The sequence below is a fragment of the Lutjanus erythropterus genome, chromosome 10 (genome assembly GCF_056507025.1).
Source record: "Lutjanus erythropterus isolate fLutEry1 chromosome 10, fLutEry1.hap2, whole genome shotgun sequence".
Lineage (NCBI taxonomy): Eukaryota > Metazoa > Chordata > Actinopteri > Lutjaniformes > Lutjanidae > Lutjanus > Lutjanus erythropterus.
The window spans coordinates 33,822,990-33,845,268 of NC_139326.1; the positions used below are offsets into that span (position 1 = coordinate 33,822,990).

The window sequence follows — 22,279 nt, forward strand, 5'->3', positions numbered from 1 at the left end:
TGAGGCTCTTGAAGTGCAACAAAAAGCAGCAGCAGGAGTGTAATAAAGCAAGCAGGCGTCCTCTTTAAAGTCTGTTCTGCTGGTGTGGTCAGAAGTGCGCTCTGGTGCACCTGTAGCCACACCCATCACCCTGTGATGTCATAGTGTACTGACCACACCCTACCGTACACTTCAGTGAAACAAGTGTGTGGGTTCAATCACACAGAATCAACGCCTAATATACAGTAATGCACAGTATAGAGTCTGTATTAAGTACAACCAAGCCAAAGCAGAAAAAAAAAAAAAAAACAAGGTTGAGAAAAGTTCTGCAACAATATTTCATCCATCCATTCATCTTCAACCACTTATCTGAAGTCGGGTCACGGAGGTAGCAGTTCCAGCAGTATTCATATTTGTGAATAAATATTTTTCAATTTTAATCATGAATACTAGACATGAAAGACGTTTTAGTGACAATTGCAAGAAGAAAATCATTTTTTAAAGATTTTTCCAGAGACCTTTAAAGTTTTGCTGTTCAGACTTTCAGGGGGTCTCAAGTGACCCCCCAAGACCCCCTGTATTTCACATGAAGTTAAAACACTACAAGCCCAAAAAATAGAGTTTCTGCTGCTGTAAAGTTGTTCTTGGATATATATGCACAGAACAGAGCAGTGCGTCATGGGGAAACTTGAATTACCTCATTAAAAAATCTTGAAATGCATTATTATTTATTTTAATTTATTTGTCATTAATTTCATTTGTTCTTTTCTCATTTTTTCAGCCGTTTGAAACAAGACCAGGGCTTCAGAATGCCACCATTTAGTCACATTTTGCAACCATATTTGGAGAAAGTGCAACTAAATTTTACAATAACTAGAAACACTAGCATGGCTTGCAAATACGCTTAGGGTCCCATGGATTTGCATTTAGATTTTTGATGCTGCTCCTAAATTTTGTGCTGGTGCTCCTAAAATTCAGAAGGGAACACTGGTGCTAAGTGGAAAAAGTTAGTCTGGAACCCTGAAGGTGTAAACTGAACTGTAACTAAAAAGTCAATTTTTGGTGTATGTATAAATTTGAGGTTTCCACATCCCACTTGAAAACAGATTTTCAAGTGTCAAACTCTGCACATACACCATTCTGTACAGTGAAGCTCAAACATTGAAGTGTCTTTAATAAATACAAAATAACTGATATATAATCAGCTGATATCAGCCATTGATAAGACCTCATTTGTCTTCTCTCAGGGGGATCTGGGTGGCACCAGGACCCTGCAGAAGAAGTGGACTACCTTCCAGAAAGCCCGGCTGGAGTGCTCCCTCCCCGAGCGTCACGTCTCCTTCAACAACCTGAGGGCCGTCTTCACGCTGCCGGGCCAGGACTGGCGGGGAACCACCTTTTACGGCATCTTCCACGCCCAGTGGTGAGTCAGAGCGGCGGGCACTGTGTAACGGAGACTGTCGATAGCTCAATTTCAGTCCATCCTCAGATAAATGTGACTTAATTACTACATGTGCCATCATCGGTCAGGGCGAGACACCACATCAACATGTCAGTTACTCTGCTTTTTATAAAATCATGGGTCAGCCAGTCGCTCTGATATGATGGCTCTAATTATGTACTTTATGTGATTAGGTATTTTGCTGTACGATCGGGCCTTCAACATAACTGACAGTAATGTGAGTGGATACAACTCAAGTGTGCTTGAATATGTGTTATTGGTTTCATTAGTGATTTAATTTCACATGGAGCTAATGTTGTTTCAGATGATATTAAACCCATTTGATGAACAGAATCAGACTTATTCATTTAGCTCCTCTGCTCTTGATCAAAACTAGAGATGCACAGATCCACTTTTTTTTTTTTTTTTTTTTTTTTAGTTCTGATCCAATTCACCGTCTGGAAAGGTTGTCGTAGTGTTTATCTTCCCTAAATTCATGCTTCAGAGCCTTTGGCTTGTGTGATGACATCCTCCGACCATTGTAGGAATGTGGCTTGTGATGTTTTTTAACAGTGGGTTTTATGTTAGTAATTGTCATTTTTGGTGTTGGTTTATAGTTTTAACCATTTGAGAGGTGGCTAGTATATTTCTCCACTCTAACTATAATTCACTATGGTGTTTTGGGGTTCGCATTCCTTGTGTTGAACGACAACCTGGCATAATATTTCTAACTCACAGAAACATAATACCAAGAAATCTGCATGGATCGGTGACATTAATCCATAAATCAATGAATGACTCATGTCAGTATTGGCCCCCAGTACTGATATTGGATCCGATCAACTCTAGTCCCAAACACCTGATTGCAATCGATTGTACTCAGAACTCAGAAACAAAACATCTCCGTCATGGACAAGTGCAGTTGAATGATCATTCAAGTAAGAATTCCAAATCGTAAACTCAGGATCCATCTCGCCCAAGTTCACCAGCATTAATGCACCGGACATCACATCACGGCAATATGCCGCTCCATTCAGTTGACTTGGGCTTGATGGAAATCTCTGTGAGTATGCAGCACTATCCTACTCCTCCCATCTCTTTTAATGTTTCCTTCCCCTCAAACCTGGGGTAGGCAGTTTGTAATGTAATTCAAATGGTCTGAGAGAGACTAGACTTCTCTTCCTCCTCAGGATTAAAAAAAATCTTGCTTGTGACGGAAGACTCTGGCCAATCAAAAGTCACTAAGAGAGCTGATTGTTGTCTCATTTCCTAAACATCAATATTTCACAACCTGGGAATGAGACTCAACAATCACCTGTCTTTCTCCAGAATTACTCACTGCACCTTTAGATCGGCTGCTGCAAAAGCTTGTGAACTTCAGAACTTTCCATGCAAACATCAGTTTGCTGTCTCCTTGTTTTCCTGAGCACATGCACTGGGATGTTCTTAGACTGCAATTTGGGAACAATCAACTTCTGACTTGCAGTGGATTGCAGCACATATTAAGTTAACACCAGTATTGCACCGGTCAATTTTTAACCTAGCATAATTCAGATTATTCAGATAACTCATCATTTATCACACCTTCCAATTTGAGTGTCACGACCTGACTAATTTATTTCTTCACGGGAGCAGAATAGCCTTGGTTATTTCAGGTCTACAGTGTAAATTATATCTCTTGAACATGATCAGTGAAAACAAACTCTGTTCAAGGTAAAACTCTGTTGGATAAAACTTTTTTCTGACATTTTCCTCCTGAAGTAACTAGAGGGAAAACTTTTTTCAAATGTGATGATTAAACTACAATATGGTATTTTTAAGGGTGTTGACTACTTAGTTTTAGAAAGTGATTGTGGTATTATTGGTGGCACAAAGATTGGCATGTGTTGGACTACTACTTGACTGTAATGTGTTAATGAGGTACTTATCAACAAAGGAATAGGAGCGAGGGGCAGGAGGTTTTCTTTGGGAGGAAAGTTAGAGACTTTCTTCGTCTCTGGGTAATGCCCTTTGATGTGACTCTTTTGTGTTCTTCAGTAAGATATCATATCACAAAGTGAACCAGCTTTGAACCTCAAGCTTTGTTTCTTCATTCAGAGTCCCTGCTGCTGCTGGAAAAAAAAAGCGCCTAATCCTTTTTCTCTGTGTGACTCACTGGGGATTCCTTAAAGCCCCCTGGCTTTGATAGAGATAACATTAAGATAATTGGACATTATGTAAATGATGACTCAGAGTTCAAGCTATAATCTCAATGAATAGGCCAACTTTTTAACTTGCTAAGACATCAGTGCTGTCCTCTGCTTTTGACGTTCACCTTATGAAGCCTGTGGCACCGCTGCACATTAACAACACGGTTCCACAATGGAAAAGCACGCAATTAATGGACACAAACTCTGCTTTCCTGTTTAGACCTTTGAAAAAAAATACTGAGATGTTACAGTGTTAGTGCACACTCCATTTAGAGCTAAATTTGGAGCTGTGTGCCTCCATGAACAGTTCAACAAATTCCTGCAACAAGGCTGTTAATTTTCTCTTTCCTGGGTACATGTCACTCTGCTAAAGAAGCAGTCTGGAATGTGTTTGTCATTTTGTCGAGTAAAAGCTTGTCTTTTTTATGATTATATGTCTTTAGATCAACATGAAAGTGACTGTCTTTGAGAGCTAAATAAAAAGCCATAGTTCAAGCCATACTCTAAGTCAGTGCTGCCCTTCGGGTTTTGACATTCACCTTATGAAGCCTGTCGCACCGCTGCACATTAACAACACTGTTCCAGTCTGGAAGAGCACTCAATTAATGGGCACAGCTTCTTCTTTCCTTGTTGCAGCTTTAAAAAGAGGGCTTTTTTTTTACAGTAGTAGTATACTCTTCGTTTACTGCTAAAGTTGGAGCTGTGTACCTCCAACAAATAACTGCAATAAGACTGTAAAATTTCTCCTTCCTGAGGACATGTCACCCTGCTGAAGAAGCAATCTGAAATGTGTTTGTCACTTCTTAGAGTAAAAAGTTTTTTTTTATGACTATATGTCATTGGATCAATATTTCAGTGACTCGGTTTGAGGGCTAAATAAAAAAAAAGATGTTTTCATTCCAGTGAATGAGCATGGAAATCAAATCTATTTGTGAGATGAGGAGCACAAGTATGATTTAATGTGTCTGGGTCATGCGTCAATACCTAATTTCAGTCCCACTTGGGGTCTAAAATTGGGTTGGAAGATCCAACACCCCCCGACCTTACCATTAAATGAAATGCATTTCCTGAGGCACAGCACAAACTGATTGATTTCAGTGGCCTATCAAGGAAGTGTATTACATCTACATCAATTTGCGCATCAGCGTGCTTCGCTGCAGAAAGAGTGGAGATGTGTCAGCACACAAAATGATTTCAGCTCATTCAGGACAGTTCAGGCTGTGGTGTTTAATGTTAATAATAATGATGATTATGATAATAATAATAATTCATTATATTTACACAGCACCTTTCATACAAAAATGCAACTCAAAGTGCTTTGGTTAAAGTATGTTTCAAAGCCTTGGTGCACAAAAACAGAAGGTCGTGTTGCCGATCTTTTTGCAGTTCATTTTTTGAACCTTTAACAAGCCTACACGGTGAAACCTAAAAGGATGGTTTGTTACATATTCAAGATTAGCAATCAGAAACCAGTAAGAGCCTTGTAAACAAGTAAAAGAATCCTAAAATCAATCCTCAGAGTAATGATGCTGAAAATGGAATAATGGGATCACCTTTCCTGGTTCTTGTTAAAACCCTGGCTGCTGGAATTTGTATGAGCTGCATCATTTTTTTTGGTTCAATAATTCTGGATGAAGTGCATTACCATAATCCAGGCAAGAAAATACAAAAGCATGAGATGTCTTTTTGGCATCTTCCAGTATAAAGTAGGGTCTAGCAATATTTATTAGATGATAAAAGACAATCTTTGTAACACTGTTTATATGTGATTTAATCTAACTCTGAATCAAGAGTGACACAGTTTTTTTTCCAATGTGTTCTCACATTTGCTAAAAAAATCTTTTGTCCCTGTTCACTTGTACCAATTACAACATTATTTTTTGTCTTCATTAACAGTTATTTAAGCAAATGATTGCCCATCCATTGTTCCACGCCTTAAAAGCAAATTATAATGGGATTTGATGCGTCAGAGTCATCTGGCTGTACAGAAAAATACAAATGAGTGTCATCAGCATTTAATTTGCATTATGATCACCATTAATTTTATCAAGTTGTAAACAAAATAATAAAGGACCAAGACTTGATCCTTGTGGAACACCAAGAAGATTACCATGGAGTTACTGAAAATATTGCTTAAAAGCACATCTGCTCACCTTGACAATATTTGCCTATTGTAAACATTTCAAGTTCATATTCCATGCTTTTAAGATGTAACACGTGTATATATTGTTATGTTTCTCCATACAGTCCTGTTTAGGATATCTCACACTCCTGCTTGTTAGTCTGGCCTCACTTGTGCTGCATTCAGAAGCTATTTGCTACTGAGAAGTCACATTTTCCACAAGTGGATGACAGGCAATTTGTCTCTTAGTTTTTACTGTCATTCCACACATTGCTAATTCACTGCCTCACCGCCATTTTTCAGGGGTGACGTGGACGTGTCAGCGGTGTGCCAGTACCAGATCAATGATGTGAAGAAGGTGTTCAAGGAAGGCTTTTACAAAGAGTACAGGGAGGCATCCCAATGGTGGGGACGCTACACCGGTGCTGTCCCTGTCCCACGGCCTGGATCGGTAAGAAACTGGGAGCATATGATATGTGATGCTTTGTAAATGCAAATATTTCCAGACAACTTCAGAAAAGCAAGAAAATGTTGTTCCAAAGTGTAGAGGCCTTGGCACCTGTTTTTGTCAACTGCTGCATGAAAGCGGGAGGGAGGGAAATGGGTGGTGTGGGATACTGTAGCGAGGGAAGTGGAAAAGAGCAAAAGCTGGCACGACACGAAAAGCTAAGAACGTAATGATCCAGGACGAAAGGAAAGGAAGCAGAGGAAGGGGTGTGATGGCAGGCGGAGGTGAGAGCCTGAGTCAAAGAAAGATGGAGAAGGGGACTGAAAGGGAGGGAGGGAGGGCAGTCATATCAAAGCCAACTAGCCATGCCAACCTGTGCCAGCTGCAGCTAAAAAAATTTCCTTCTCTTTCTCTTCCCCGTTCTTGGCCCACTCAATCTTTCCTTCATCCTTCCCTCCGTTCCTTTCCGTCCTCCATTTCCCCATCCATTTCCCTCCGCCCTCTGTTTGCGGTGCAGTGTATAACTAACTCCGACAGGGAGAACGGCTACAGCAGCTCTCTGCAGCTGCCTGACGCCACGCTCAACTTTGCCAAAAAGCACCCGCTGATGGACGACAAAGCTCTGGCACGCCCCCTGCTGCTCACCAAGGGCGTCAATTTCACGAGGCTGGCGGTGGATCGGGTCAACGGCTTGGACCAGCGAGCGTACAACATGCTCTTCATCGGCACAGGTACAAAACACATGAAGGTTCCACCTGTTATTTCCACAAAAGATGTGTAATTGGTTGTTTTAGCTGAAAAAATTGTTTAAAAAATGCTAAAAGTTAGAAATGCTTTCAGGTGGAAAGTTAACTTGAACTTTAAACCAGTTACCACAGTTTGTGCTCAGTCATATTAATTCAGCTTCTTCATACTTTACACGGCTTTTCAGTATTCGCAATTCAGGTTTCATGCTGTTTTCAGAGCTTTTCACATTTTTACGTTGGTATTTATTGCATAGCATGTTCGAATCCTAGACTGATACCATACACTCCCTCTTCAGCTCTTGAGCCTACTGACACAGTGCACACGCTTCTTTGGTGCTTCAGCTTCAAGGGAAATTTCAGTAGCTTCCATTTCTACACTTTGCTACACTGATAAATTAAGTCCTTTCATCTCTTGAACTGACATATCAACTGCCGTCAGCCTCTGCGCTTCAACTGACATTTCAACTAATTGTTACCTTTCAACTGACAGCTCAAATACTCCAACTGACATTTCAACTGCTGTCTCTGATAACAAACCAACTTCAACTATTCACAATCACACACAAACACCTCTGATGCTCCAGCTCTAACTGAAATTGCTATTACTTGTATTGTTAACAGTTTAACAGATATTTCATTTGCTTTTATCTCTTAAGATGATATTATACTTTTCACATCAGCATGATGAGGGTCTGTGAGGGCCTCTGCAGTTTGTTTTGGTCGTGCAGACTCATCTATCATGATACTTGGGTGCCACTTTAATTTATTGTGATTTTTTAAAACTGGAAATTAAAAACTAAAAATGGTTCGATTTTAATTTGGTCAGCAAATGCACTTGATTTCATTTGCCTCCAGCTCTTAACTGACTGTTCAACTTATTTAAGTGCTGCAGTTTACGCTATGCATGAAACAATGCACAAGCAAGACTCATACAAAAATAATCCCCCTCGATCATCACCCATAGACCACACCCTCCTCTGCCTGTACCTGCTTACTTTTCTCATTGCTGTGCTTACCAACCTAAAATGCTGTATCTGACATCCTAGGAATGAAAATACCTTTCTGGTGTATTTAAAAACAGCAACCAGCTAACCCTACTTATTCTACCTTGAAGCTCCAACTCCCATTCAACATCTCAGATGGTAACATTTAACACATTAAGACAATTTAACCTGTTTACAGTGTCAGCACTTGTTATGTTCTACATAAATGAGACCACTTAATCAAGCCTTAGTACAGTAATAACAATAATTTTCTTGTAAGTTTTTTGGGACAAAAAAACAGTGTTGAATCATCACCTTTATGACACAGTCTCTACATATGGAAATGAAGCCTTACAAGCTGAACTAATATTTGTTTAACAGGGTTGTTGTATTAGATTGCATCATACAATATATGATGTGTTTTCTGTTATTTTGCACTGCTCCTGTTGTATGCAGCAGTGAAAATACATCCTAGGTACACAGTCTTTCTTCATACTCCCCTGTTCCCCCATCGTGGCTGAGTGCGTGTTTGTGTATTTGTTGAAGAGATGAGAGCTTACAGGCCGTGGCAGCAGACAGGGACAGGTACTGGCATTAGGTATGGTGGCACAAAACAACATGCCATCTGGCCAGACTTCAGCTGGGTTTCAATTAAGCGCTTGATTTGCATGCTGAGATCCATCTTCATGCATCAAAGGAAACGTCGACGTATGCGCGACTTAATTAATATCTCCAGTCAGTCGCCATCGGGCCCATATGCAGGTGTCCTGTTCTGGCAAGGATCTGAAGTCGACCGGGCCCTCCCGGAGCCTTAATCTTGAATAACACAGATCTGACAGTGGATTCCAGGGAATGTGAATTTGAATGCAGCCTCTCTCATGAATGGAGAGCGACTGGACTACTTACCATTCAGATCACTGCAGCGACAGAGTGACTGTGGCAACTGACAGTGTGACAACAGCGGCGGACTCAGGGCTTCTCTTCTGGCGAGCGGGGAGGCCAGCCCGGACACACACATGGACTCAGCAACACACACATGGTTGCACATTCACAAATTGATATATGCACACACACACAGAGATACACACGCTCGCACTCTCTGAGCCAAGTGCAGTCATCCCCGCTTGTCGTGCTTCACAGCACAAACTCAACAGGGCCCTTGGCAGACGTGCGCTCATAGTGCCAATTGGGCTGCGGGCTTGATTAGCTATTAGCTGCAGCATAGCGACAGCTGATGTGAAAAGAGAGGGAGAGGGAGCTCTTGTCGAGACTGTTTTTCAGAAAAACCAGGCTGCAGGATTGAGGGATTAGCCGACACTGGTCCCTGACGCTGCGAGAGGCGAGTGTGATGATATGCCTGCTGCTTACTATGCCCCCATGTGTGTGTGAGAGAGAGTGTGTGCGCACACGTATTTCCTTTTCTCAAGCCTCCCGTTGGCTACCGGGTTAGCTTTTCATATTATCCGTGACAGTCTCTTAATCAAGGAGACCACACAAGAAAGCACATGTCAGCACGTAACACTATTCCATCCAGACACACACACGCACTTTCACACAATCACACACACACATATCAAGGTCACCCCACCAGCTGTGCCGCGAACGCCTTTCATCACAGGGGGATCTAAACTTGTTCACAATGCCCTACATGAAAGGAACGCAGGATCTCGTCTCCCTCCTCCTCCAGCATCAGCTCCCCACACACCGCTTGTCTCTAAATGTCTCTGATAATGTTACCCAGTGTTGCCCAAGGTCTAAAAAGGCCAAGAACATCATCTGGACTCTTTTAAATTCACCTTCAGACACTTCCTAGCCGCGCTGGGCTCGGCTCAGTAATGCAGCCGCAGGTTTCTGGCAGGAGAAGCTGTTTTCTTTTTCATTTTCTGTATTTCTCAGTTGCAGAGTAGCATGAAGTTTCACTGCAGCTGGTGTGAAAGTTTCACAAATTGAAGTTGATGAAAGTTGCAGACAACCTGATGACACTGTAGCTATGTGCATTATGTTGCTATTCTATTCATGCAGCCCTCCCATTGCATCAAATACATCAGCTCGGTCAGTGCCCCTGTGCTTCAAGGTACGACAGTGCAGGTACCCCTCTAGCATAAGACGTTTGATGTGCCATCGAAGTCAGGTGATGTAGTATAAAGAGCTAGAAAGTCAGTGAATGGAGGTGGTGGCGTAACTGGATGGGTCAAGCATCTATTTGTTCATGCATGACACCAATAATCAATGTTGACTTATTTTTAACTTCCATAATGTATATAACTTACATCACATTGCATAAACCTAATCAATTAGTTTTGGTGCCTTTATTTTGAAAGTCTACCCAGACAGTGCCTATTTATTTTTGCTAACTTAACCAAAAGGCCCTTTGCAAGTGAAAGTGATGTGAGGTTGCGTGGCAGGTCATAGTTTGACCAAGCTGCTGTATTTAGTTGCATTTCTACCAAAAGTATCCAGAACTTTTAGTCCCAGGAACTACTTTTCAAGCAACAAGGGTTCCTATGCCTCCTGTTGTCTGCATTTCCATTGCAGTCTAAAGGCCCACAATGATTATGCAACATAGTCCGCTGTTGTATGAAAAGACAACAGCTGTGATTCTTTGCATGTAGTAGCACAGTGCACAATTAACAATAACTTGTGACTACAGATTTTAAACAAATTATAAAAAGAGTGGCTAAAATACAATTCTGTAAATACTCAACCAGTCTTAAATGTCCACTACTGCAGTCCCTACTCTCAAAATTTTCAAAAGTACAAGCTCCAAAGAAGGGTCTTTTTCATGGGGTAAAGTAATGTCCCTGGAGCATAATTTAGACTCTGACTTCCTCCAGAGGTCCTAGTCCCAGGGAAAACTTCCTGCAGTGGAAACATGGCTTTTGACGAGTTGGGAGTGACAACATGTTGTCATGTGCCAGCAAGCTTACATTCTTTTTATCTTTCATATACCCTTTTCACAGCAGAAATTTTTACATCATAACAGGAAAAGCAAAGGTGTAATTAATAATATTTATCAAGGACGTATTCTTAGGTACTACAGTTCCTGGGTCTTGTTATTTGCAGTTTGCCTCTCTAGCATGACTTTACAGGAGCAACCCAAATATCATAAATATTAGATTTGCCTGTGCTTTTCCTGCTGTGAAGTCAAAATTAAGCATTAAGTCTTAAAAGAGCCATAGACCTTTTTCACGGCAGCCATATTGATATGAAACCGTAGGGTAAACACAGGTGCTAATTAAGGTTCTGTTCCATTCAGGTCAAACAAAGTCAGCGTGCTGCTATTCTGCCTGTTGGCTCACTGGAAAGGCTCTGCTACGTTAAATGTGATGGGACTTTAATTGGTATTATTGGTAACACCTGTGTTTACCGTTGTAATTCATATAAATATGGCTGTCGTGAAAAAGGTCTACAGTCTAAGGTTAATTTTTGTCCCGCCAGTAGGCAGCTAAAGAATGTGGTCGCTAGAATACGTGATGATTTTCAGCTTTTGTTTTAATATTTAAATCTGGCATCAAAGGAGCGGGTTTGTGTATCATAATATCTCACCATTAATATTTTAATGAACTTCTATGCCGTCACAGGTGTGTTTCTGTGAATGTGTTAGCACATCATTAATATTTAAGTTAAATACGGTGCAGTCACAGGTGTTTGTTTACACATCATTAATATTTAAATTGACTGATATGCAGTCACAGGTGCATGGGTAAATTTATGATACCACATCTTTATTATTTAAATGAACTGGTGTGCAGTCACAGGTGTGTGTGAAAATATTTTTTAATATCATATCAATGATATTTAAATGAGCTGTCCTTCTGTCAAAGGCGTGTGCTTATATTTTCGGGACTCAGTCAAGTGCTGAAGCTATCAGTTATGTTTTTATGCATGCCATGAGGGGATAAAGAAAGTCTGCTGCACTTAGATGAACTTGAACTGAAAGTTTGACTGAACTGAACAGAAGCGAAGTGAGCTGAATCCTCTTTCCTCTTCCTCTCCTGTGTGCTACAGCTGAGGGTTGGCTGCAGAGGGTGGTGATTCTTGGCTCCGAGGCCCACGTGATAGAAGAGATCCAGCTGTTTGAGACAGCCCAGCCAGTGGACAGCTTGACCATTTCCCACTCCAAGGTAAGAGAAAGGGAACACCAGGTCTCTAATTTCTAGGAACTTGTATTTCACAGGGAATAAGTACACATAGAACTGCATTCTCAGCAAGTGAAAACAGTTGTATAATGTTTTATGTGGCTCTGGTAGAGCTTTGTCAAGTTCCTCCTGATGAGGTCAACAGAGTTAGCTTAAATATGGCTTTGAGAAAACACATTTTCATTGGAAAGACTGCAGAGTGTTTTGCTTGCTTATGGTGGGAATTGACCCTTGCTAACTCTTGCTGCTCTAATAACAGTTAAACAAACTTGGTACCTTGGTCAACTTTCTCGTTTTTCTGTAAAAGCGATATAGGATCACGTCTTATGTTAGGTAATGTTCATAAAATGCGAGCAAACCAGCTAGCTAATGTTAGCAAAATGATAGCTAACTATCTAGCTAGCGACTGGTGGAGATAAGCTAGCTAGTTAGCTGGCATTTTGCTAACATTAGCTAATTTCAGGTGTAAATATATGTCACTTTTACAGGCTGCCCAGCGACATCTTTTAACCGACTTCAAAATTTGTATTTCTTTTTGGCATAGATGAGCCTAGCACATAGAATGTTTAAAAGGACATTTTAACCCAGAATCAAAAATATATTCTTCCCCTGGCCTGTAGTGGTGTTTATCCATCTAGATTTTTTGGTGTGAGTTGCAGAGTTTTGGACATATCAGGCGATAGAAATGTCTGCCTTCTGTCCAAAGTCTGTGGGTTATCTTGATCAACTGGGTTGTGATTTTTGGAAACACACAGTTTTCTTTGACCATATCGGCAAAGACAAGTTCAAAGGATATAAGGTAAAATTGGAACAAACTGCTGTGGTGTCATATAGTAAAACCTTTCTGCACAATTTTTAATTGTTTGTAATCCATAACATGCTAGCAGGTACACAGTACTTTCATTCATGTGTCACCTTTCTTTGTTCTTGTGTTACTTTATTATAGAGAAATAGCAAGATGAAGAAGATTCACAGTTTTTAGCTTCTAAAGTGTGAATACTACTAATATAATCTTTAAGAACTACCAAAGTTGTATTTAAGACATTTTAAAATTTTAAATTCATTGTAGACCCACAGAAAACCCTGTTAAACATGTCCTTGGATAACTTCTGTTATGATTTGAGGCTATAAATATGAAACTGACTAGAGCGAGAGTCTAATGAAAGGATGCATCCGGCTTTTTGGAGCTAGACACAAATTAGTAACAAAAAGTCAGGACATCAGCTTCTGTTTCCTCAGTTTTCACCATCTCACCAGCAGCCACACTCAAACTGCAGATGGAAAAGCTGGCTGTCAGGGCACCCTGTGGCTCGACGGTTAAGACACTGTCCATGAACTGCAACATCCCTGTTTAAAAGATGGATAAAAAAAGTGTTTAAGAGAGCAGTTCAAATCGAGATTACTCTCTCACCTCTGCAAAGCTGGCCAATAACAGTGTAATGTGGCCAGGATTGTTGCATTGTTGACTGAAACTGTTCTGATAAAAAAAAACTCTGGTGAAAAAAGTGTGGGGCAAAGGGGTTTAAGTAAGTACTGCACCCCTTTAAAGGTGCAGTAAGCAACTTTCTTTCCTAGGTTGTCAAATTACCAAAACTTTGGATTGTTTTCTTGACCATGGTGGATTGTTGAGTGTAATTTTCAGGTCGTGAAATACTGATGTTTTCAAAATGAGCTGAACAAACTTATTTCACCGATCTGTGATTTGGCCGAAGTCTCCTGTCACGGGCTAGATTTTCTAAAGCCTGAAAATGAAGCCAAGACGTGGAACAGAAGTCTAGTTTTCTCTCAGAAAATTTCAATTATATTATGTTTAAATGTGGTCTACACAACATTTACCCTAAAGCAACAGCATCTCACACCAAAACAAATGCTTGCTTCATTTACTGAATAAAGTTGGGTTGGAAAAAGTCTCATCTGAACACACACTGCTCACAAAACTCTGAACAAACTGTCAAACTAGGCAGTGCTGATCAAATATGATGAAGATAATGTTAATACATGGCCTTTTTTTTTTGCTTAAAATGTTGTCAGAAACATATTTTAGTGACTGTTAAGTTGTAAAGTGAGATTGTCATTCTGGCTCTTGCGTCTAGAGGGAAATCCCAGACCTGTGAAAGATCTTGCAAGGGTAATTTTAACCTAAACTATGATCTTTCCCAAACCTAACCAAGTGTTCTCTGTCCCTAAACCTACCCAGATTGTATTAGTTTGTACAATATGTACAATGAACAAACCTAAACCTAATCCCAACCCTAACCCTAACAAACCTAGGATTCACTTGTAGACACAACCAACCAGCAGTGTTGATTTCTCACTCAAAACCTTTTCAGAAACATGTTTTAATGTACCACCTACCCCAGCTTTATGAAAAGAGTCTAATATTTTCAGTTGAATCATCTGTCTGGATATATGTCTGTATTTCATATACAATAAATTGGGGCAGCGCAGATTCTAATAAGAAGAAAGTAGTCCTACTTTTTTGATCATTTAAGTTTGAGCTCCCAGCTGCTCTCAGTCAGTATAGTAAAGTGTAGCCATGTGCATGTTGTCATCATGGAGTCCTCACTGTATTGTTTTCTGTCTTTTTGAAAAATAAGAAGTCTTAATGGTCTCTCAGGGGAAAAGTTGCTAAGAGTTTTTTTGGCGATCTCCTGCATGGCCAGCACATTGCGTGGTTCATCTGATCACATCCCGCAAAAGTATAGTTTTGTTTCTGTTAGCTTGCTTTGCTGTTGCATCACTTGTTCATTGGTATTCAGCGATGCCAGAGGGACTTTGTCTTCTGCTGATCTGTTAATGCTCTTTTTGCCAGACACTTACAATCATAGATCCATTGACAACACGCATCACAGTGCCACTGGCCCGGTGCCGCTCAGCAGATGTTTTTATCAACACTGCCCTTTTTCAGATCAAGTGTCGCCTCATGAATCCACAACCCTCTTCACAATAACAGTAATTACAATCCTTCACCGCAGCGGGGGAATTGAACCTCTGCCCTTGTTGTTTTCTCAATCTCCCAGCCCTGTCAGCTGAGCCTGTGTGTCGACGCCGGCCGCGTCCCCCTGGCTCTGCGGTGGCATGTCCGCCAATCGATGCAGTTTTGACGGGGCGTTCCCGGCACTAAAGCCCACTGCTTATCTCATTAATGCTGGCTTAGCCGCGACCAGACATTTTATAAGAGCTTTTGCGAAAAGAGCGCACCCCAGATTGGATTGGACGAGGGTCGGGGGGGTGAATGTTATTGTAATTGAGAGTGATTATCCCATTATCTCCTCTAACCCCTAACTGAGTCGCTCTCCCTCTCTCCCTCTGTTTATCTTGCTTCTTGTTTTCATCTCTCTCTGGTTTCTGTCTCTGGCTGATGGCTGGACCTGCTCTTTGTCTTCCTCTTTCTCTGTCTTCTTCTTCTCTGTACATCTGTAGAAGTATGTGTACATCGGCTCTCGCTCGGAGGTTCTCCAGCTGCCCTTGGCCAACTGCAGCCGCTATCAGTCACAGCCAGACTGTCTGCTCGCAAGGGATCCCTACTGCGCATGGGACAGCGAGGGTCGGGCCTGCGTCCGCATCGACCTCCACCGCGGGTGAGTCAAGTACCTATGTGCACCCATATCTTCATACTGTATCCTAGACAGAAATCAATATTGGTATTTTTCAGATTTCTATAAGCATTTAAAAAGGAGCTGCTCATTCTGACATTTGAAAAGCCTCTGACACAGTATTTGAGTATTATGTGCTCCTTAAACTCTACATTGACACACATACTGACAAAGGCAGCTCCTCAGGACTGAAGTGGGTTTCATAGCAGGGTTTATAGACTTTCAGCCTCAAGCTGTTGCATAACATCCTCCTGTTTTACATGCTGTGATGTCACTGGTCCACCTTCTGTAACATACATGTCTGGATGTCCCTCTGCTAAACTTATCGCTAAAAGGAATAATTCAGCATTTTTGGAAAGAGGCTTATTTGCTCTTTTGCTGAGGATTACATGAGAAGGTCAGTACCACTCTTTGCCTGTTACATATGAAGCTGAAGCCATGAGACAGTTAACTAAACTGGCATAAAAAGTGAAAGTTCTGCAAACAAAGGTAAAAAACCTCACAAAATAACAAGCAATATCTTGTTTATTTAATCAGTACAAAAACAACAAACTGTAAATCCAGCAAACTCTCTTGTTCCCGGCCAAGAAACTGTCTGGCACGTATACCCCATGTCAAACTGCAGTTGTTTTACATTTTGGTTTTTGTTAGATTAAACAAAGGAGCTGTAAAGTGTTCGTTTGAGAGCTTTGGCGGTGCTGGCAGGTGAATTTTTTTTACCACTGGACAAAGTAAGGCTAGCTGTTTCCTCCTGTTGTCATCAATCAAAAACTATCACTTTGACAAGTGGTCAGAGGAGACCCTCTGCATATAAGAACTGAAAAACATTTATAGTCACACTTTTTTATGAAGGTCATGTCTCTAATGCATTATAAGCACATTCATTAGACCTTACAGTACATTCATGGGGCTTTTGACAACTCTGTAAATCTTTATAAACATGTATGACAACTCATAACAAAGTACATAAAGGATATAAAGTATCATAAGTGGTGGATATGATGTATAATAAGTTCAGCATTCATAAGGCTTTTGGCAAAGTAATAGTTTGGAAGAAGAATCTGAGTCCTGGTTTACATAGCACATTATAACAACCATAGCTTTAGCCAGTTATGGCTATGGCCTATAAATTCTTGAAGTTTAAAAGTATAAAGTAAAGTTTCTGAAACGTAATAATGTCTCACAGACATAAATAATGCACTATAGCATGGTTTTGTGAGCTTTAAGTAAAGTGATTTTTTCCATGATTTTCCTGGTCAGCCTTGTGAAACGAAACTATCAGAGCTGAACACACTTTTTATGAAGGTTCACATTTATAATGCATTATAAGTACATTCATAAGACATAATGCTTTTTTGAGCTATATAAAACTATAGAAATTGTTATAATCATGCATGACAACTTATAACAAGGTATTATAAGTTAAGCATTCATAATGCTTTACTTAAAGCTCACGATGCCATGCTATAGCATATTATTGATATTTATAAGACATTATTTCATTTCATTCATTGAATTTATAATCTGTTATGATGTTAAAGCAGTTCTGTGTGTTTATAACTGTCTGAAGTTATTGTAGTTACAATGTTCTGTGTAACTCAGGATTCTTCTTTGAAACACTGTTGTCACTTTGGCACTGAGGTATAAAGCATTATGAACGCTGAACTTGTAATATATTATATCCACCATTTATGATACTTTCTAAATCTTGTTACAAGTTGTCATGCATTGTAAACATTTATGAAGAGTTTTATAAAGCCTCATAGAAAGTGTGACTACATTTACCATAACGATTTTACAATGAAAGGCTGAAATACTGTACTAAAATGTTTATATTATCTTGCAAAAGTCTAAATTTGGTTTCTATTGATTCTGGTTATTTTGAGTATTATTATTATTATTATTATTATTATTATCACACAGAAGACTGCAAACACACACGCACACACACACACACACATTGGATCCATTGTTGTCTGTGGGTCTGTGTGTACCTCAGTTCTGGTAAGAGACCATTATTGATCTTCCACTTTGCTTTCTGCCCTTTTCTCCTCCAGGTCCACCTCCTCCCTGTCACAGGACCTCATGCTGGAGAGGTTCAGCAGGGGAAAAGCCAAGTTCGATAAGCCCGTCTCCATCCCCAGCCCTGGTGAGTACAGTGGCCCCTTGTGGGAATTGATTGTTACTGCAGGAACAAGTCAAGGAAAGAGAATGGCTGGACTTGAGCTGGACTGAGTGAATACATTTGGACTGAGCTGAATAAATTGAATTAAGTAGTAAAGAGCTGGCTGCTGTAAAATATGAATTGGGATTATTATGGATGATTCTATAACCCCCTCTGCTTTCCTCTCCTCCTCCACCTCCTGCTCTCCTCCTGTTCCTCTGCAGACCACTCCCGTCTCAGGAACGTGACAGTGGTGGTGGGGTCTGACATGGTGCTGCCTTGCCAGCTGGTCTCAAACCTGGCTCAACCCTGCTGGGTCCTCAACGACCGCGAGCTCCAGCTCGGCGATCCCGAGGCCGGAGGACCACGCTTCGACCGGACCCTGAAGGCCCTCGTTGTCCCTGAAGCAGGCCAGATGCAAGCGGGGCGCTACATCTGCTACTCTGAGGAGCAAGGAGTCAAGTTCCAGACGGAGCGCTACCAGGTGGCTGTAGTCGCCAGCGCTCCTGTCTTCATGGAGGCCCGCGCTCCAGACAGCAGCATGGGGCTCTTCTGGGTTCTGGTCATTACCCTCGGAGCTGCCTGCCTGCTCCTCCTCGTCGCAGCTCTTTACCTTCGCAGGAGGCTGAAGCTGGCATTGGGCAAGGGCGCCGACATGAAGCCTCTCGAGAGCACCCTGGTCTACCCAATTACCCTGCCTAAGGAGCCGCCCACCTTCGTGCCCAGCAAGATGCCCAGCGATGAGGACCGCTTCTGGGAGACGGGCGCCAACTACTACTACTCAGACGGCTCGCTGAAGATCGTTCCCGGTCACGCCCTGGGCCCCAGCACCGTGAGCAGCACGGCGTCGCCCAGCGCCATTCCCGGGCAGCCCATCCACTCCCCGAGCCGTCTCAGCCTTACCAACATCCGAGGCTCCGGTAGCAACGGCTACATCCGCCTCAACCTGAGCACAGCAGGGGAGGAGAGGGCTAGCGGGGCTGGAGCTGGGGGCGGCGGGCTCGGAGGCCTGGGCATGAGCGGGAACGACTACTCCAGCCCCTTCAAGGAAGAGCTGAGACGCACCCTGCAGCAGCGGAGCGTCTTGCCCGATGCCAACCCAGAGGAGTCGTCCGTCTAAGGCCCACCCTCCTCCGTCTCCGTTCCCAGAGTTGGAAAAAACGAAACAACCAACCTACCTCCCTCCTTTTGAGGACGCCTGCTCTCTCTGTCTCTCTTTTAGTGACATGCTGTCGACTCCCCATGCTCTCTCTCGCTCTGCCAATGCCTGTTTGGCTCACTGTAGACATTTATAGCACACAGCATGTTAAATATACACACTCATACGCCATGTTCGCCAACATGCACTCTTATTACTATTGTGTTCTGGGCAACATGCAGTCATGATTGTGGCTTCTTCTTCTTCCACTGTGCAATCGCCACTTGTGTAAATTGTGTATTTAAAATGGCTGAACGCAGAGGAGAACACCTCAAGCATGGAACTTAAACAAATGGCGTCACATGTTTTCCTGAAGGGCACATTTCTTTTTACGTTGAGTGGACCAAGCGAGGCTTCGGGGCCACCGTGCTGAAACCAGTTGACGAACGGCAAAAACGACTGGAAATATGACTTTCTGTCCTTGTGCTCCTTTGAGACTTTTTTTTTCAGCTTACTGCACTTAAAAACTGGAAGCGCGTCTTCCCCTCTTTTTTGTATTTGTGAGCCAAGAGTGTGAGAGCGGTATAAAAAAGACTAATTAATCTCGAAGCAAGACGACAATCACGTCCCCGTAGCAGGAGCTCTGCGTGGGACCGCAAGGAGAGGAGCGAGAGCGAGAGACAAAGAGAGAGGAAATTAAATGGAAAATGAAGTGAATTGGAGTGAAAGACACGAGGGGCTTTTTGAATGAAGGACAATCTCTCAAGACTTTCTCTGCTCAATTTGTATTTTTTTCCCCTTCCCCCCATGTTGTATTTACCCCCAGAGAAAGTCCTCGAAACCCTTCCACTTTAATTTGTCGTGATGGTTGGTTTGAATTAAGACATTTCTCGTTGTTCTTTTTTTATGTCTTTACGGACTACAGCAGTGCTCAAACAGTTATCAAGTGACTAATGGCTCCCCTCTGTGAATGACAATGCGAGGGAAAGCGCTTACATTCCTCGCTTGAGCTCCGCACGGTGACCTTCAAACGCACCTTCAAGTCCAATATACTCCAAGTGCACTCCGAACAACGTTCATTAGAGCCGCAGTGTGTAACAGATGTGTGTTTTGTTTGAGCCCTTTTGGACATTTGTTCATCTCTGTAGAAAGTAAAAGGCTATTTGCATTCAGCTCTTAGCGGCCGAACAATAACTGCACACTTAATTCCAAATTGAAGCTGACGTGAAGACATTAGGCATGGAGAATGTAGTTGAACCCTCACTGTTGCGACCGCTGTGGATGTCTCAATAAGTGCTTTATATCTTATGTGTTTGGTGAGGGCGGTAACTTGCACTGCCAAGAAGGAAACTACCCCTCCTACACACACTCACACACACTCACAGTCCTCTGAATGCCAACCATCTCAGAGAACAGTGTTTGTGATGCACCCTTAAAACCCGTGAAACCCCCCCCCTCCCTCCCTCGTACCGATGCCCAGAGACTGACCCGGGGCTACTGTGGACTTTAACAGAGGAAGAGCACTGTAAAACACACCCAACACAAAAAGAAGACACACACAATGTTGATGGAAGAATGGACAGACAGACAGACCGAGTTCTGACAAACTGCTGGCTCCAGGCGGGAAGAAGCCGTGAACCAGTGAAAGGTATTGTTCCACTTAATTAAATTCATACAAACAGATTTAAACAAAGTCCTAACCTTTAACGATTTCCAATTTAGCTTTTTGGCTGCTCAGCCAAGTGTTAAAAATTATTTAGTTTATTTATCTGGCTGTCCCTTTGCTCAACTTATCACTAAGAACGTTTTCCTTTTTTGTTGGGAATTAGATGAGAGGGTCGATACCACTCTCATGTCTGTTAAATATGAAGCTGCAGCCGTGAGACCGTTAGCTTGACTTCCATGGAAAGTGAAAGCTGTGGAAAACAGAAGTATAAAAAAGGCTCACTAAATAAAAACACAATATCTTGTTTGTTTAATCTGTACAAAAATGATGAGTTGTAAATCTGACAAACCCACTGTTCCCAGCCAAGAAATGTCTGGCACAAATCCCTCATGTCAAACTGCAATTTGTTGCTTTGCACTTTGTTTTTTTGTGTGGAGTAAACAAAGGAGATATAACATGTTAGTTGCAGAGCTGTAGACGTGGTGGCAGGTGGAATTTTTTATCACTGGATAAAGCTATGCTGTTTCCCCCTGCTCTGCAGCCTTGAGACTTTGAGAGAGCTGCTTTGAAGAGGCTAGCTGTTTATCATTTGCCTTAAATGGGCAAGCACATAAAAAATATTGAGAAAAAACAAAACAAAACATGACAAACAAAGTATGTTCTAATATTGCCCATTTAGGGTATAACTTTCACATTTCCCTTTTTTAATAGTTCATGTGCCAACTTTTACAGCACTGTCTAAGCAATGAATTTGCTACTTTCCTTAATGTTTTGCATTAAAAGTTTTAAAAAGTGGGGGGAAAAGTGAAGAATAGTCCTGTGAGGAGCTGTGAGGAACCCCCTATGGGCCTGTCATCAGCCCTGACTCCTGAGATCAGTCAGTCCAGTCAGTTTTCATCCTGGAGGAACATGATTTGATGACCTGATCTTTGCAGCTCTTTATCGCTGGTTCTACCGTCTCAGTAGCAGTTTGATACATGATGTAATTCCTTTCAGAAACAGGGTCAGTCTTTATGCTAAGCTAAGCTAATCAGCCTTTGGCGCCTGTCAGCAAGAAATTGTGATTTCCAAAATGGTGACATTTAACTGACAAGACTGTACACATACAATATGAATTGGTTGGTAACTAGCATTATCCACAATAAGTCTCATTCCCAAATCATCAAATATGAACATTTTGTCTCGACCCTCGGTGACTCATACTTGCTCAAGGTACCCCTTAGCTCTGGAGACACACTGGGCTTTGAGTAGCTTCAGTTTACACACATCTGCGTCAAGTGATGAACAAAAAAGCTTGGCTTGTGAGCAAATTCATGTAAAGGGGAGGGTGCTGTTTTTCTGGATAAAAAGAACGTCAACATTTCTCAGCTGATTTAAATGCTATATTCAAGGGTTTATGTAGGAAAAACAGTTTTGTTTGTCTAATTTACTCAATGTAGATCAAAAATCCTTGACTATAAAGATGACTCATTGAAATCGGTTGAGAAATGTAAAAGTTATAGCGCTTTTAATCTTTCTAATCTTATCCTAAACCTAACCACAGTAACCAAGAGTTTTGTTGCCTACATGAAACTGTGACCGTTTCACAACCGGGTGTTAAAAAAGCTTTCTGACAGCATCTGATTGAGATGTTAAAGGGTTCTTTGTGCCTCAGTATGAGACACCGAG

General features: G+C 41.7%; 1 protein-coding gene across 1 annotated transcript in view; it reads left to right on the forward strand.

Annotated features, from left to right (window-relative positions):
* sema4c (sema domain, immunoglobulin domain (Ig), transmembrane domain (TM) and short cytoplasmic domain, (semaphorin) 4C) overlaps positions 1-22,279 on the forward strand; it is a 136,998-nt gene that overhangs the window by 112,183 nt on the left and 2,536 nt on the right. Inside the window, exons 10-16 of the mRNA XM_084729103.1 lie at positions 1,227-1,402; positions 6,035-6,182; positions 6,697-6,910; positions 11,917-12,032; positions 15,471-15,628; positions 17,701-17,792; positions 18,032-20,593. Of these exons, the coding sequence (XP_084585229.1) occupies positions 1,227-1,402; positions 6,035-6,182; positions 6,697-6,910; positions 11,917-12,032; positions 15,471-15,628; positions 17,701-17,792; positions 18,032-18,927 (1,800 nt within the window). The 3' untranslated portion in view covers positions 18,928-20,593. The remainder of the gene's footprint in view (positions 1-1,226; positions 1,403-6,034; positions 6,183-6,696; positions 6,911-11,916; positions 12,033-15,470; positions 15,629-17,700; positions 17,793-18,031; positions 20,594-22,279) is intronic.